At 33.2% G+C, this 15,424-nt stretch overlaps 1 protein-coding gene across 1 annotated transcript; it reads left to right on the top strand.

The window, feature by feature from the left end:
• Positions 1-1,149: 1,149 nt before the first annotated feature.
• On the top strand, positions 1,150-11,116 carry LOC119607596 (suppressor of hairless protein). The gene is given in 6 exon segments (XM_037961578.1): positions 1,150-1,217; positions 1,578-2,606; positions 7,684-8,220; positions 8,222-8,565; positions 8,686-8,893; positions 10,363-11,116. Coding segments are annotated over 5 exon segments (2,169 nt in total). The 5' UTR covers positions 1,150-1,217; positions 1,578-1,862; the 3' UTR covers positions 10,699-11,116.
• The last annotated feature ends 4,308 nt before the right edge of the window (positions 11,117-15,424 follow it).

Below are 15,424 nucleotides of genomic sequence, written 5' to 3'. Positions count from 1 at the left end.
ACAAATTTTATTATATTTAAAGAAATAAACCTTTTTTCATTAATTTACAGCCAATTGAAACAAATTTTCACTCACGCCCGCTTAGAAGTAAACTTTTTACTTCTTTTTATTACGTTTTAAAATATAAAACGAACAATTTGTTATTTCTTTATTATTTGCTGTAATTATTACTATTTAAACACTTTTTTTAATAAATTAAAACACAATTTTATAATTTTTTCACACTAGCCCGCCTAAAATTTTATAGAAAACTTACGCTTGGTATATGAGTTAAAATAAAACTGACAATTAGAGAGGCGTTAAAAGGGAAATGTAAAAGGAAGTGAGCTTAAATGCAGGGTTGTATTTTTAAGGCCCAAAAAAAGAGTGTCATTGGGAATTGTTTTAAAATAATAGGCAATTTTTTAATAATTATACACAAAACATAAATTTTAAACTTATCGTCGTTAATTTTAAAAATAAGTGGTCAGTTGTCTGGTACTTTTTTTGAAATTCGTTCTTTTTAGGAAGTAAAGGAGTAAAATCTGTAATTTATTATATTGTTTTATGCCTTTCTGGTAAAATTTTTGAAAAATTGTATAGTCTATCGACTAATCCAGCTAAGTTCCAAATATCAAGAAAATTGGTCCTTTCATTTACCACAATAAAACAAAAACATAAATTTTTACCTGGTTTTTTCCTTTTCCGCCAATTTGTATCCCCTTCTGGCCCAACTTTAGAAAAATTATATAGCCTATCATTGCATCCATAAAGACACCTATCTATGTTACAACTTTTATGAAAATCCGTCCAGCCGTTTAGGCGTATTTGCAGAATTAATAAACAAAGAGACAGAAACTGTGCAATAATATTTATTTTACTCCATTACGATGAGTGTAGCGAAGCACACTGGGCATAGCTATATTTTTTTAAATAAATTTACATTATTTCAGTCAATTATATAACAAGAAATTCTTAATTATAACGGTTTTTTTTTTATAATTTACATGATTTTAGTATTTTTGAACTATTAAACAGAGTTGCATTTTCTTAGTACTAATATCTATAACAGAGTTGTTATGACACTTTGCTGAAAACAAAACAAGAACAAGCAGCAATAAAACAACAACTTCAATGAACGACATATGTAGAAGAAGAAAACAACAACGACGTAAAACAAGTAGAAACAGTGTATAAAAGAGATAAACTAAAAAAAAAGCTACAGCGGAATAAAAGAGGTTTGTTTTGTGAAAAACAGCTCAGTCGGTGTTTTAAATTTTCACAGAATATAACTAAAACAACACTAAATAAAACTAATAACTTTTTTTTTTGATTAAAAACTAAAAGGATTAAAAGAAAAAACTACAACAAAATAAGTTTTAAATAAAACCTAAAGTAAACTTAACATACGCGGCGCGTGAGAAATGACAGCTGCTAAAGTGACATTTGTGTGTGAATTTTTGTTTTTGTTGTAATAGAAAAGCAAAGCAGAGAATGTGTTGAATGGTTGTTGTTATTATTTTTATAATTTCCTCTTGTTTTTAATATATTTACCGTGTTTTTGTTATTTTTTTTTTATTCAACCAACAAAACGAAAGCGGGAATTAGAGAAAATTGCAGATAAAAAGGATAAAAACAGAAGAGAAATTAACTAAAATTTTATTGTTTATTATTTTAAATTGCTTGCAAATTGTTTATACATTATTAACAAAAGTGCCAATTAACTAAACACAAAACAACAAATGCCAATTTTATAAAGTTTTAAAGTAAAAACAACAAACATTTTTGTAAAAATATCCTCTAATACATAAATAAAATGTATTTAATAAATTCTCCGCAGAAAACTTTAATAATTTTAAATAAAATGTTAAATTTTTAACTAAATGCAGTGTTTTAAGCAACCGCAATTTATAACAGATCCTCAGGATTCTACTTTAAATTTAACACAAAATTATATGCTTTTTGAAAACTCCAACATTCCAAATTGTGGCGTTACAACAACAGCAACAACTGCCTATCATTTACAGCCAACTCAACATTCTCCGGCCCACAACAATAGCAGCAGTAGCAGCACTAGCAACAATAACTGTGATAATTATAATCCTTTAACTTCACCTAATCACAACAACAACAACAGTATCAACTCTTCATCACCTGCCACCTCATCTTCCTTTACCCACACCAGCCAACTCGCCCCTATGCCTCATTTTGGTTTAGGTTCTGGTCCTGGTATGGCCAATAATGCTTATGCTCAAACCCCACCCAGTCCGCCTCTACATCATAATGTTGGTGGCGGTGGTGGCAATGGTGGTTTAATGCCTCCCAGTCCGCCCAATCATCTACAGCAGGCTCACCAACAACATCAACAGCAGCAGCAGCAACATCAACAACAACAGCAACATCATCCTCATTTGGCCCTGTTGCCACGCGGTCTTACTGGCGGCAATCCTGGTGGCGGCGGTGGTGGTGGTTCCATAATGTCCACCGGTCTAAATACCTCCGTCAGTTCTCTCTCCTCCGCCACCTCATTTCGTTCACATATTGAGGAGAAAAAATTAACCCGCGATGCTATGGAACGTTATATGCGGGAACGTAACGATATGGTTATTGTTATATTGCATGCAAAGGTGAGTTAAATGACAGTTTTTAATAAGATTCTTAAGATTTTCGATAAAAATAAAGCTTTTGAGGTTTTTGTAGAAAAATAATCAGAATTTGTTGGGAAAATCAAGAAATTGTTGAAATCCTTAGTGCATCCTGATTTTAGAGACATTATTACCCATGTAACTATTTTTTATTATTTTCCTATTTGAGAAATATTTGTTTCGATTTTCTATTTTCACTACAAAGCAACCTTATGGATCCAAGTTGCACTGTGGTATATATTGCGCGATAACTGCTTGTGGAACCTAATCTAGCTATTTTAATATTTTAAAATCCTTTTATTTTGGAAAAGGAATTTAGCTCCTTAAAATATGAAAAGCATAATAGTTTGGTATTATTAAGCATTTCGTTTTTGCTTTCAAAATAAGTTGGATCATACGGGGAAACTCAAATTCCTTAGCAATTAAATATAGAAAATTATTTGAAAAATCTTTTCGTCATGAAAAATGAGTCGTATATCTTCATTATTTTAACTTAGAACGAAAAATGAACTAGAACTAATTTAAAACTCTAATAGAACTGGACTAAAAATAGACTAGTACCATAACTGAACTAGAACTGAACTAGAACTGAACTAGAACTAGAACTGAACTAGAACTGAACTAGAACTGAACTAGAACTGAACTAGAACTGAACTAGAACTGAACTAGAACTGAACTAGAACTGAACTAGAACTGAACTAGAAACTGAACTAGAACTGAACTAGAACTGAACTAGAACTGAACTAGAACTGAACTAGAACTGAACTAGAAACTGAACAGATAGCAACTGAACTAGAACTGAACAAGAACTGAATAGAATGCTGAACTAGAACTGAAACTAGAACTGACTAGAACTGAACTAGAAACTGAACTAGAACTGAACTAGAACTGACTAGAACTGAAATAGAACTGAACTAGAAAACTGAACGGAACTGAACTAGAAACTAAGAACTCTGACTAAACTGACTAGAACTGAACTAAGAACTGAACTAGAAACGAAGAACGACTAGAACTGAACTAGAATGAACTAGAACTGAACTAGACTGAACTAGAACTGAATAGAACTGAACTAGACTGAACTAGAACCTGAGAACTGAACTAGAACTGAACTAGAACTGAACTAGAACTGAACTAGAAACTGAACTAGAACGTGAAACTAAGAACTGAACTAGAACTGAACTAGAACTGGAACTAGAACTGAACTAGACACTGAACTAGAACTGAACTAGAACTGAACTAGAACTGAACTAGAACTGAACTAGAACTGAACTAGATAGAACTGAACTAGAACTGAACTAGAACTGAACTAGAACTGAACTAGACTGAACTAGAACTGAACTAGAACTGAACTAGAACTGAACTAGAACTGAACTAGAACTGAAACTAGAACTGAAGAACTGAACTAGAACTGAACTAGAACTGAACTAGAACTGAACTAGAACTGAACTAGAACTGAACTAGAACTGAACTAGAACTGAACTAGAACTGAACTAGAACTGAACTAGAACTGAACTAGAACTGAACTAGAACTGAACTAGAACTGAACTAGAACTGAAATACTAGAACTGAACTAGAACTGAACTAGAACTGAACTAGAACTGAACTAGAACTGAACTAGAACTGAACTAGAACTGAACTAGAACTGAACTAGACTAGAACTGAACTAGAACTGAACTAGAACTGAACTAGAACTGAACTAGAACTGAACTAGAACTGAACTAGAAACTGAACTAGAACTGACTAGAACTGAACTAGAACTGAACTAGAACGAAACTAGAACTGAACTAGAACTGAACTAGAACTGAACTAGAACTGAACTAGAACTGAACTAGAACTGAACTAGAACTGAACTAGAACTGAACTAGAACTGAACTAGAACTGAACTAGAACTGAAACTAGAACTGAACTAGCACTGAAACTAGAACTGAACTAGAACTGAACTAGAACGGAACTAGAACTGAACTAGAACTGAACTAAACTGAACTAGAACTGAAACTAGAACTGAACTAGAACTGAACTAGAACTGAACTAGAACTGAACTAGAACTGAACTAGAACTGAACTAGAACTGAACTAGAACTGAACTAGAACTGAACTAGAAACTGAACTAGAACTGACTAGAACTGAACTAGACTGAACTAGAACTGAACTAGAACTGAACTAGAACTGAACTAGAACTGAACTAGAACTGAACTAGAACTGAACTAGAACTGAACTAGAACTGAACTAGAAACTGAACTAGAACTGAACTAGAACTGAACTAGAACTGAACTAGAACTGAACTAGAACTGAACTAGAACTGAACTAGAACTGAACTAGAACTAGAACTGAACTAGAACTGAACTAGAACTGAACTAGAACTGAACTAGAACTGAACTAGAACTGAACTAAAACTGAACTAGAACTGAACTAGAACTGAACTAGAACTGAACTAGAACTGAATTAGAACTGAACTAGAACTGAACTAGAACTGAACTAGAACTGAACTAGAACTGAACTAGAACTGAACCAGAACTGAACTAGGACGGATCTAGAACTAAATTCGAACTGTTATAATCATGTTTTTATTTGAATTGAAAACAAAACAGATTTCCTTCACAGAAATAATTCACTGCTTCAAAATAATTTTACCTTTAAGATAACTTAAACCGCATAAAAACATATTTTTACTTTAGTTGTCAGTTCTCTTCTCTGTCCCCACTTAATCATTAAAATGTAAATTATGTTATAGTTTCGAAATTGTTTTGTCAATTATTCAAATTCTTTTGGTTTTTGCTAAAAAGAATAGTTGCCGCATATTTTTGGTTAAAGCAACCCTAAACACAAACTATCTTAATTATGCAAACTGCGAAAAGAATTAAAACTAAGAAGAAAAATAGTAAAAAAAAATCAAATCCCATAAAAGTTCGACATTGTGGTCAAAAGTTGAAAAATTCAAACTTAACATTGCCTACGTCACCATTGCTTTTTTATTATTTTATTAAAGTTTTGTTTGATTTTTTTTTTGCTCTCACTCACATCCTTCACACCTGAATAACTTTTGCATTAAACAAATTATCATCATCACCACTATCGTCGTCGTCGTAATACTCGTCAGCACAAGTGCTTTTTAAATTTAATTAAAGTTGTAATACAATTAAATTCCTAATCATAATTTTGATGGTTGATTTTTTTTTGTTTGTTTTTACGCTTTTAATTTATTATTGCAATTATTGCTGGTTGTTGATTTTTTTTCTAGATTTTGTCGTTAATTTTGAGAAATAGACAAATTGAATTAGAAAAACTGAATAAAATTTCTGTGGTTAAGATGTTTGATGATTTGATTTATATTTTTTTCTTCATTTATTATTTAAGCGAATCGTACATTTCCATAGAAAAATGTTTTAACAACTTTGGTGGTTAAATACAGCGCATGCTTAAAAGGTTTTTAATCAGGTGCTTGCTTACTTGTTGTTCTATGCATTTTTCTCTTGCTGCCGCTGTTGGGTCTTTGAGGGTTTTACCTTACGCTTGTTACACTTCAAAGCACATCGTGAGAGTTTTTGGTTGTAGAGCTTGTAAAGGTGTTATTTTGGGGCGATAATTTATTTACGAAAAGACCACAAAAAATAAAGTAGAACAAAAGTGGACTTTAATAATTGTGAGATTTAAGAAATATATTTTAGAAAAATTAATGATGAATGTTTAAATTCTTGTGCAGTTCCAGTTCAGTTCTAGTTCAGTTCTAGTTCAGTCTAGTTCAGTTTAGTTCAGTTCTAGTTCAGTTCTAGTTCAGTTCTAGTTCAGTTCTAGTTCAGTTCTAGTTCAGTTCTAGTTCAGTTCTAGTTCAGTTCTAGTTCAGTTCTAGTTCAGTTCTAGTTCAGTTCTAGTTCAGTTCTAGTTCAGTTCTAGTTCAGTTCTAGTTCAGTTCTAGTTCAGTTCTAGTTCAGTTCTAGTTCAGTTCTAGTTCAGTTCTAGTTCATGTTCTAGTTCTGTTCTAGTTCTGTTCTAGTTCTGTTCTAGTTCTGTTCTAGTTCTGTTCTAGTTCTGTTCTAGTTCTGTTCTAGTTCTGTTCTAGTTCTGTTCTAGTTCATGTTCTAGTTCTGTTCTAGTTCTGTTCTAGTTCTGTTCTAGTTCTGTTCTAGTTCTGTTCTAGTTCTGTTCTAGTTCTGTTCTAGTTCTGTTCTAGTTCTGTTCTAGTTCTGTTCTAGTTCTAGTTCTGTTCTAGTTCTGTTCTAGTTCTGTTCTAGTTCTGTTCTAGTTCTGTTCTAGTTCTTTCTAGTTCTGTTCTAGTTCTGTTCTAGTTTTGTTCTAGTTCTGTTCTAGTTCTGTTCTAGTTCAGTTCTAGTTCAGTTCTAATTCAGTTCTAGTTCAGTTCTAGTTCAGTTCTAGTTCAGTTCTAGTTCATTCTAGTTCAGTTCTAGTTCAGTTCTAGTTCAGTTCTAGTTCAGTTCTAGTTCATTCTAGTTCAGTTCTAGTTCAGTTCTAGTTCAGTTCTAGTTCAGTTCTAGTTCAGTCTAGTTCAGTTCTAGTTCAGTTCTAGTTCAGTTCTAGTTTCAGTTCTAGTTCAGTTCCTAGTTCAGTTCTAGTTCAGTTCCTAGTTCAGTTCTAGTCTTCAGTTTCTAGTTCAGTTCTAGTTCAGTTCTAGTTTCAGTTCTAGTTCAGTTCTAGTTCAGTTTCAGTTAGTTCAGTCTAGAGTTCAGTTCTAGTTCAGTTCTAGTTCAGTTTTCATTTTCAGTTCTAGTTCAGTTCTAGTTCAGTTGTCTAGTTCAGTTCAGTTCTAGTTCAGTTCTAGTTCAGTTCTAGTTCAGTTCTAGTTCAGTTTCTAGTTCAGTTCTAGTTCAGTTCTAGTTCAGTTCTAGTTCAGTTCTAGTTCAGTTCTAGTTCAGTTGTAGTTCAGTTGTAGTTCAGTTCTAGTTCAGTTCCAGTTCAGTTCTAGTTCAGTTCTAGTTCAGTTCTAGTTCAGTTCTAGTTCAGTTCTAGTTTAGTTCTAGTTCAGTTCTAGTTCAATTCTAGTTCAGTTCTAGTTCTACTTTAGCTCGTATTAGTATTTTTGTTTGACTATTCTGTTCTCTTTCCAGGTCGCCCAAAAATCCTACGGTAATGAGAAACGTTTCTTCTGCCCTCCTCCGTGCATTTATCTCTTTGGCAGTGGTTGGGCGTCGTCGTTATGAAGAAATGCTGCAGAAGGTGAAGGCGAACAGGGTGCCCAACTATGTGCCTTTATAGGCATTGGAAGTGCTGATCAGGACATGCAACAGCTCGATCTAAATGGCAAACAATATTGTGCAGCCAAAACACTCTTCATATCCGATTCCGATAAACGTAAACATTTCATGCTGTCCGTTAAAATGTTCTATGGCAATGGTCATGATATTGGGGTATTCAATTCCAAACGCATTAAAGTCATCTCGAAACCCTCAAAAAAGAAACAGTCGCTTAAAAATGCCGATCTCTGTATAGCCAGTGGCACAAATGTTGCACTCTTCAATCGTTTACGTTCACAAACTGTCTCTACCCGTTACCTGCACGTTGAGAATGGTCATTTCCATGCCTCCTCGACGCAGTGGGGAGCCTTTACCATACACCTGCTCGATGATAATGAATCAGAATCGGAAAGAGTTTCAAGTACGTGATGGTTATATACATTATGGGGCCACGGTGAAACTGGTGTGTTCGGTTTCGGGTATGGCTTTACCACGTTTGATTATACGCAAAGTAGACAAACAAATGGCTTTGTTAGAGGCTGATGATCCTGTTTCACAACTGCATAAGTGTGCGTTCTATATGAAGGACACTGATCGCATGTATTTGTGTTTGTCACAAGAGAAAATCATACAGTTTCAAGCAACGCCGTGTCCGAAGGAACCAAATAAGGAGATGATTAATGATGGAGCCTGTTGGACGATTATATCAACGGATAAGGCGGAATATCAGTTTTATGAAGGCATGGGACCAGTATCGTAAGTATTCGTTTGTTACTTTAACTTTAGAATTAAGTAAAAAAAAAAACAATATCCTTAAAAACAATATCTTTTGCAGAATGTTTAATAATTTTATTTTTGTTTGATTTTTATTTTTAGTTCCCCCGTTACACCCGTACCCATAGTTAATTCTTTGAATCTCAATGGCGGTGGCGATGTTGCCATGTTAGAATTAAGTGGCGATAATTTTACACCCCATTTACAGGTGTGGTTCGGTGATGTGGAAGCCGAAACCATGTATCGTTGCACCGAAACGCTGCTGTGTGTTGTACCCGAGATATCACAATTTAGAGGTGAATGGTTGTGGGTAAGTACAAGGAAGATCTTTAATTTAATTTTCGTTACAGGATATAGTAAAAAATAATGATTTCTTTCTTTCAAAACCTTCTGATAAGGTTGAGTTAAACCAACGGCATTATAGTTATTCAAACGAACCAAAAACATTGTTAGGCTTTCCAAGACTTCTCTTTTCTAGTTCAGTTCTAGTTCTGTTCTAGTTCTGTTCTAGTTCTGTTCTAGTTCTGTTCTAGTTCTGTTCTAGTTCTGTTCTAGTTCTGTTCTAGTTCTGTTCTAGTTCTGTTCTAGTTCTGTTCTAGTTCTGTTCTAGTTCTGTTCTAGTTCTGTTCTAAATCTGTCCTAGTTCTATTCTAGTTCTGTTCTAGTTCTGTTCTAAATCTGTCCTAGTTCTATTCTAGTTCTGTTCTAGTTCTGTTCTAGTTCTGTTCTAGTTCTGTTCTAGTTCTGTTCTAGTTCTGTTCTAGTTCTATTCAAGTTCTGTTCTAGTTCTGTTCTAGTTCTGTTCTAGTTCTGTTCTAGTTCTGTTCTAGTTTCTGTTCTAGTTCTGTTCTAGTTCTGTTCTAGTTCTGTTCTAGTTCTGTTCTAGTTCTGTTCTAGTTCTGTTCTAGTTCTGTTCTAGTTCTGTTCTAGTTCTGTTCTAGTTCTGTTCTAGTTCTGTTCTAGTTCTGTTCTAGTTCTGTTCTTGTTCTGTTCTAGTTCTGTTCTAGTTCTGTTCTTGTTCTGTTCTAGTTCTGTTCTAGTTCTGTTTCTAGTTCTGTTCTAGTTCTGTTCTAGTTCTGTTCTAGTTCTGTTGTAGGTCTGTTCTAGTTCTGTTCTAGTTCTGTTTGTAGGTCTGTTCTATTTCTGTTCTAGTTCTGTTCTAGTTCTGTTCTAGTTCTGTTCTAGTTCTGTTCTTGTTCTGTTCTAGTTCTGTTCTAGTTCTGTTCTAGTTCTGTTCTAGTTCTGTTCTAATTCTGTTCTAGTTCTGTTCTAGTTCCGTTCCAGTTCTGTTCTAGTTCTGTTCTAGTTCTGTTCTAGTTCTGTTCTAGTTCTGTTCTAGTTCTGTTCTAGTTCTGTTCTAGTTCTGTTTCTAGTTCTGTTCTAGTTCTGTTTAGTTCTGTTCTAGTTCTGTTCTAGTTCTGTTCTAGTTCTGTTCTAGTTCTGTTCTAGTTCTGTTCTAGTTCTGTTCTAGTTCTGTTCTAGTTCTGTTCTAGTTCTGTTCTAGTTCTGTTCTAGTTCTGTTCTAGTTCTGTTCTAGTTCTGTTCTAGTTCTGTTCTAGTTCTGTTCTAGTTCTGTTCTAGTTCTGTTCTAGTTATGTTCTAGTTCTGCTCTAGTTCTGTTCTAGTTCTGTTCCAGTTCTGTTCTAGTTCTGTTCTAGTCCATTTTTAGTTCCGTTCTCGTTTCAAACTTTAGATCTACTTCTAGTTTTTCTTTAGTTTTAGTTGCGTTTTTATACGGGATTTATACTTATGAGCCAAAACATTGTATCTCTTTCCCAGGTCCGTCAACCCACACAAGTGCCTATATCGCTAGTACGCAACGATGGCATTATCTATGCCACCGGCCTAACATTTACCTATACACCCGAACCGGGACCTAGACCACACTGTACTCAAGCTGAAGATGTAATGCGAACAAGACTTAATAACAATAATCTAACGAGTATGAGTAACAACAATAACAATAATGTGGGATCACCCAGTGATGGTTCGCAAGGCGGACTCAATGCTAATCATATGCATCAACAGCAACAGCAGCAGCAGCAGCAGCAACAACAAACTTTACCCTCAATGTCAGAAGTGCAATGGAATACTCATGCGGGTGGATTATCCTGAGTGCTGCCTACAATTTTTGTTTGGTATTTAAAATTAAGTTTGTAACCTTTACAGCAACAACAAATGATGATAACAAAAGAGAAAAACAAATCAAAGTAAAATTTTTTTATATTTATATTTATTATTATAATTTTTTTTAAATGAATATGATTTCCTTTTAATTAGCCAGATTTGGGATTTTTTTAACTTTAAAGAAAATTTATAAAAAAGATCTTGTCATTTCCATTAAATTTTAAAGTAAAAATATATACATATATTTTTTTAGTATTATTTTAAAGCAAAAACGTATACTTTTTTTAAATTCTATTAACTTGTAAATAACATTTCAAATGTTTATTATTTTGCTTTTTTTAACTCTCTACTCACATTTCGTAACACTCTTTATATACAAAAATCTTGCTATTTTATTTTATATTTAAATAAAACAAAATAAATATATTAAATATATTAATAACTACTAAGTAGTAGTTTTTTTATACACTTCTTTAGGTTTAATAATTTATATTAAAAATTAATGTAAACTATAAAATAAAAAAAAAACCTAAAATTATTAAGCAAAAACCGGCAAGAATATAAAAAAATAAAACTTTATATGTTGCATATACTGTTTTTATAGAAATTATATTTTATTAATAATAAGTTATTGCAACCAACTCTCTCTTTTTTATTAGCAAAACAAACAGATTTCTAATTAAGTTATAATTTACAATTAACAAAATAAAAGACAAAAATTAGTGTATAATTTGTTTTTAACATAATGTATTCTATTTAATATTTAAGTATATAAGATCAAAAACAAATATTCCACCCTAAAAACAAAACAAATCCAATACACAAACAAACCACATACACACACAGACTCCTTAAAACACACAAAATATTGTAAAAATTAAGTACATAATACTGTAATAAAAAAAAAAAAAAAACAATAAAAAAAGAATTTAATATTTTTTAAAGAAAACATTTTAACGGAGTTTCAATTTGAATAAAATTTTCGAGTTCAGTTCTAGTTCAGTTCTTGTTCAGTTCTAGTTCAGTTCTAGTTCAGTTCTAGTTCATTCTAGTTCAGTTCTAGTTCAGTTCTAGTTCAGTTCTAGTTCAGTTCTAGTTCAGTTCTAGTTCAGTTCTAGTTCAGTTCTAGTTCAGTTCTAGTTCAGTTCTAGTTCAGTTCTAGTTCTAGTTCAGTTCTAGTTCAGTTCTAGTTCAGTTCTAGTTCAATTCTAGTTCAGTTCTAGTTCAGTCCTAGTTCAGTTCTAATTCTGTTCTAGTTCAGTTCTAGTTCAGTTCTAGTTAAGTTCTAGTTCAGTTCCAGTTCAGTTCTAGTTCAGTTCTAGTTCAGTTCTAGTTCAGTTCTAGTTCAGTTCTAGTTCAGTTCTAGTTCAGTTCTAGTTCAGTTCTAGTTCAGTTCTAGTTCAGTTTAGTTCAGTTCTAGTTCAGTTCTAGTTCAGTTCTAGTTCAGTTCTAGTTCAGTTCTAGTTCAGTTCTAGTTCAGTTCTAGTTCAGTTCTAGTTCAGTTCTAGTTCAGTTCTAGTTCAGTTCTAGTTCAGTTCTAGTTCAGTTCTAGTTCAGTTCTAGTTCAGTTCTAGTTCAGTTCTAGTTCAGTTGTAGTTCAGTTTTAGTTCAGTTCTAGTTCAGTTCTAGTTCAGTTTCTTCAGTTCTACTTCGTTCAGTTCTAGTTCAGTTTTACTTCAGTTCTACTTCAGTTCTAGTTCAGTTCTAGTTTAGTTCTAGTTCAGTTCTAGTTCAGTTCTAGTTCAGTTCTAGTTCAGTTCTAGTTCAGTTCTAGTTCAGTTCTAGTTCACTTCTAGTTCAGTTCTAGTTCAGTTCTAGTTCAGTTCTAATTCAGTTCTAGTTCAGTTTCTAGTTCAGTTCCAGTTCAGTTCTATTTCAGTTCTATTTTAGTTCAAGTTCTGTTCGAGTTCAGTTCTAGTTCAGTTCTAGTTCAGTTCTATTTCAGTTCTATTTCAGTTCTATTTCAGTTCTATTTTAGTTCAAGTTCTGTTCGAGTTCAGTTCTAGTTCAGTTCTAGTTCAGTTCTAGTTCTAGTTCTAGTTCAGTTCTAGTTCAGTTCTAGTTTAGTTCTAGTTCAGTTCTAGTTCAGTTCTAGTTCAGTTCTAGTTCAGTTCTAGTTCAGTTCTAGTTCTAGTTCAGTTCTAGTTCAGTTCTAGTTCAGTTCTAGTTCAGTTCTAGTTCAGTTCCAGTTCAGTTCTATTTCAGTTCTATTTTAGTTCAAGTTCTGTTCGAGTTCAGTTCTAGTTCAGTTCTAGTTCAGTTCTAGTTCTAGTTCAGTTCTAGTTCAGTTCTAGTTTAGTTCTAGTTCAGTTCTAGTTCAGTTCTAGTTCAGTTCTAGTTTAGTTCTAGTTCCGTTCTAGTTCAGTTCCTGCTCAGTTCTAGTTCAGTTCTAGTTCAGTTCTAGTTCAGTTCTAGTTCAGTTCTAGTTCAGTTCTAGTTCTAGTTCAGTTCTAGTTCAGTTCTAGTTCAGTTCTAGTTCAGTTCTAGTTCAGTTCTAGTTCAGTTCTAGTTCAGTTCTAGTTCAGTTCTAGTTCAGTTCTAGTTCAGTTCTAGTTCAGTTCTAGTTCAGTTCTAGTTCAGTTCTAGTTTAGTTCTAGTTTAGTTCTAGTTTAGATCTAGTTTAGTTCTAGTTTAGATCCAGTTCAGATCTAGTTCAGTTCTAATTTATTTTTAGTACTAGTTTAGATCTAGTTCGGTTCTAGTTCAGTTCTGGTTCAGTTCTAGTTAAGTTCTAGTTCGGTTCTAGTTCAGTTCTAGTTCAGTTCTAGTTCAGTTCTAGTTCAGTTCTAGTTCAGCTCTAGTTCAGTTCTAGTTCAGTTCTAGTTCAGTTCTAGTTCAGTTCTAGATCAGTTCTAGTTTAGTTCTAGTTTAGTTCTAGTTCAGTTCTAGTTCAGTTCTAGTTCAGTTCTACTTCAGTTCTTCTTCCGTTCTACTTCAGTTCTACTTCAGTTTTACTTCAGTTCTAGTTTAGTTCTAGTTCAGTTCTAGTTCAGTTCCAGTTCAGATCTATTTCAGTTCTATTTCAGTTCAAGTTCAGTTCGAGTTCAGATCTAGTTCAGTTCTAGTTCAGTTCTAGTTCAGTTCTAGTTCAGTTCTAGTTCAGTTCTAGTTCAGTTCTATTTCAATTCTAGTTCAGTTCTAGTTTAGTTCTAGTTCAGTTCTAGTTCAGTTCTAGTTCAGTTCTAGTTCAGTTCTAGTTCAGTTCTAGTTCAGTTCTAGTTCAGTTCTAGTTCAGTTCTAGTTCAGTTCTAGTTCAGTTCTAGTTCAGTTCTAGTTCAATTCTAGTTCAGTTCTAGTTCAGTCCTAGTTCAGTTCTAATTCTGTTCTAGTTCAGTTCTAGTTAAGTTCTAGTTCAGTTCTAGTTCAGTTCTAGTTCAGTTCTAGTTCAGTTCTAGTTCAGTTCTAGTTCAGTTCTAGTTCAGTTCTAGTTCAGTTCTAGTTCAGTTCTAGTTCAGTTCTAGTTCAGTTCTAGTTCAGTTCCAGTTCAGTTCTAGTTCAGTTCTAGTTCAGTTGTAGTTCAGTTCTAGTTCAGTTTTAGTTCAGTTCTAGTTCAGTTCTAGTTCAGTTCTAATTTAGATCTTGTTCAGTTTTAGTTTAGTTCTAATTAAGTTCTAGTTCATTTGTAATTCAGTTCTGGTTCAGTTCTAGCTTAGTTCTAAATCAGTTCTAGTTCACTGCTATATAAGTTCTAGTTCAGTTCTAGTTCAGTTCTTGTTTAGTTCTAGTACAGTTCTAGTTCAGTTCTAGTTCAGTTCTAGTTCAGTTCTAGTTCAGTTCTAGTTCAGTTGTAGTTTAGTTCTAGTTCAGTTCTAGTTCAGTTCTAGTTCAGTTCTAGTTCAGTTCTAGTTCAGTTCTAGCTCAGTTCTAGTTCAGTTCTAGTTCAGTTCTAGTTCAGTTCTAGTTCAGTTCTAGTTCAGTTCTAGTTCAGTTCTAGTTCAGTTCTAGTTCATTTCTAGTTCAGTTCTAGTTCAGTTCTCGTTCAGTTCTAGTTCAATTCTAGTTGAGTTCTAGTTCAGTTCTAGTTCAGTTCTATTTCAGTTCTAGTTTAGTTCTAGTTCAGTTCTAGTTCAGTTCTAGTTCAGTTCTAGTTCAGTTCTAGTTCAGTTCTAGTTCAGTTCTAGTTCAGTTCTAGTTCAGTTCTAGTTCAGTTCTAGTTTAGTTCTAGTTCAGTTCTAGTGCAGTTCTAGTACAGTTCTGGTTCAGTTCTAGTTCAGTTCAGTTCTAGTTCAGTTCTAGTTCAGTTCTACTTAGAAAAAATACAAAAGACTTAAGCAATAAACATTCTGCAGCCATTTGCTTGCCACAAAAAATGTTTCCTTCCTAAGTCTTTCGTTTTATTTGCTTGCAGTCAACGCAAAAACGCCTGAATTAAAACAGAAAAATGTTAGAAAACATTAAATGCTCCAGTTAAATTTCGATACAAATCTTAAGTTACCTGCCAACCAAATTCATTTCCCATGAAAATTTAGAAAGACCAAAAAAAAAAGAAACAACAACTTATTAATATTCTTACATTAAAAGAAAAACCAAAGCAAGACACACAACATAATTTTAAAAGTAAGTGGTGGAAGGTAAAGTTTTCTATTTTCTTATATTTTACCTTAAATTCTAAAGTTGTTTTTGCATAAAATTCCCACGCAGTTGTGATTTTTTTGTCATAAAAATGTAAAAAAAAACTACCACTTGTTTTTTTTTTTTCAACATAATTTAGCGT

The sequence above is a fragment of the Lucilia sericata genome, unplaced genomic scaffold, assembly GCF_015586225.1.
Source record: "Lucilia sericata isolate MDLA Ls3-8-SP2 unplaced genomic scaffold, ASM1558622v1 Contig000714F_arrow, whole genome shotgun sequence".
Taxonomy (NCBI): Eukaryota; Metazoa; Arthropoda; class Insecta; order Diptera; family Calliphoridae; genus Lucilia; species Lucilia sericata.
The sequence above is the reverse complement of the archived record's forward strand: the minus strand, read 5'-3'. Positions and strand labels throughout refer to the sequence as shown.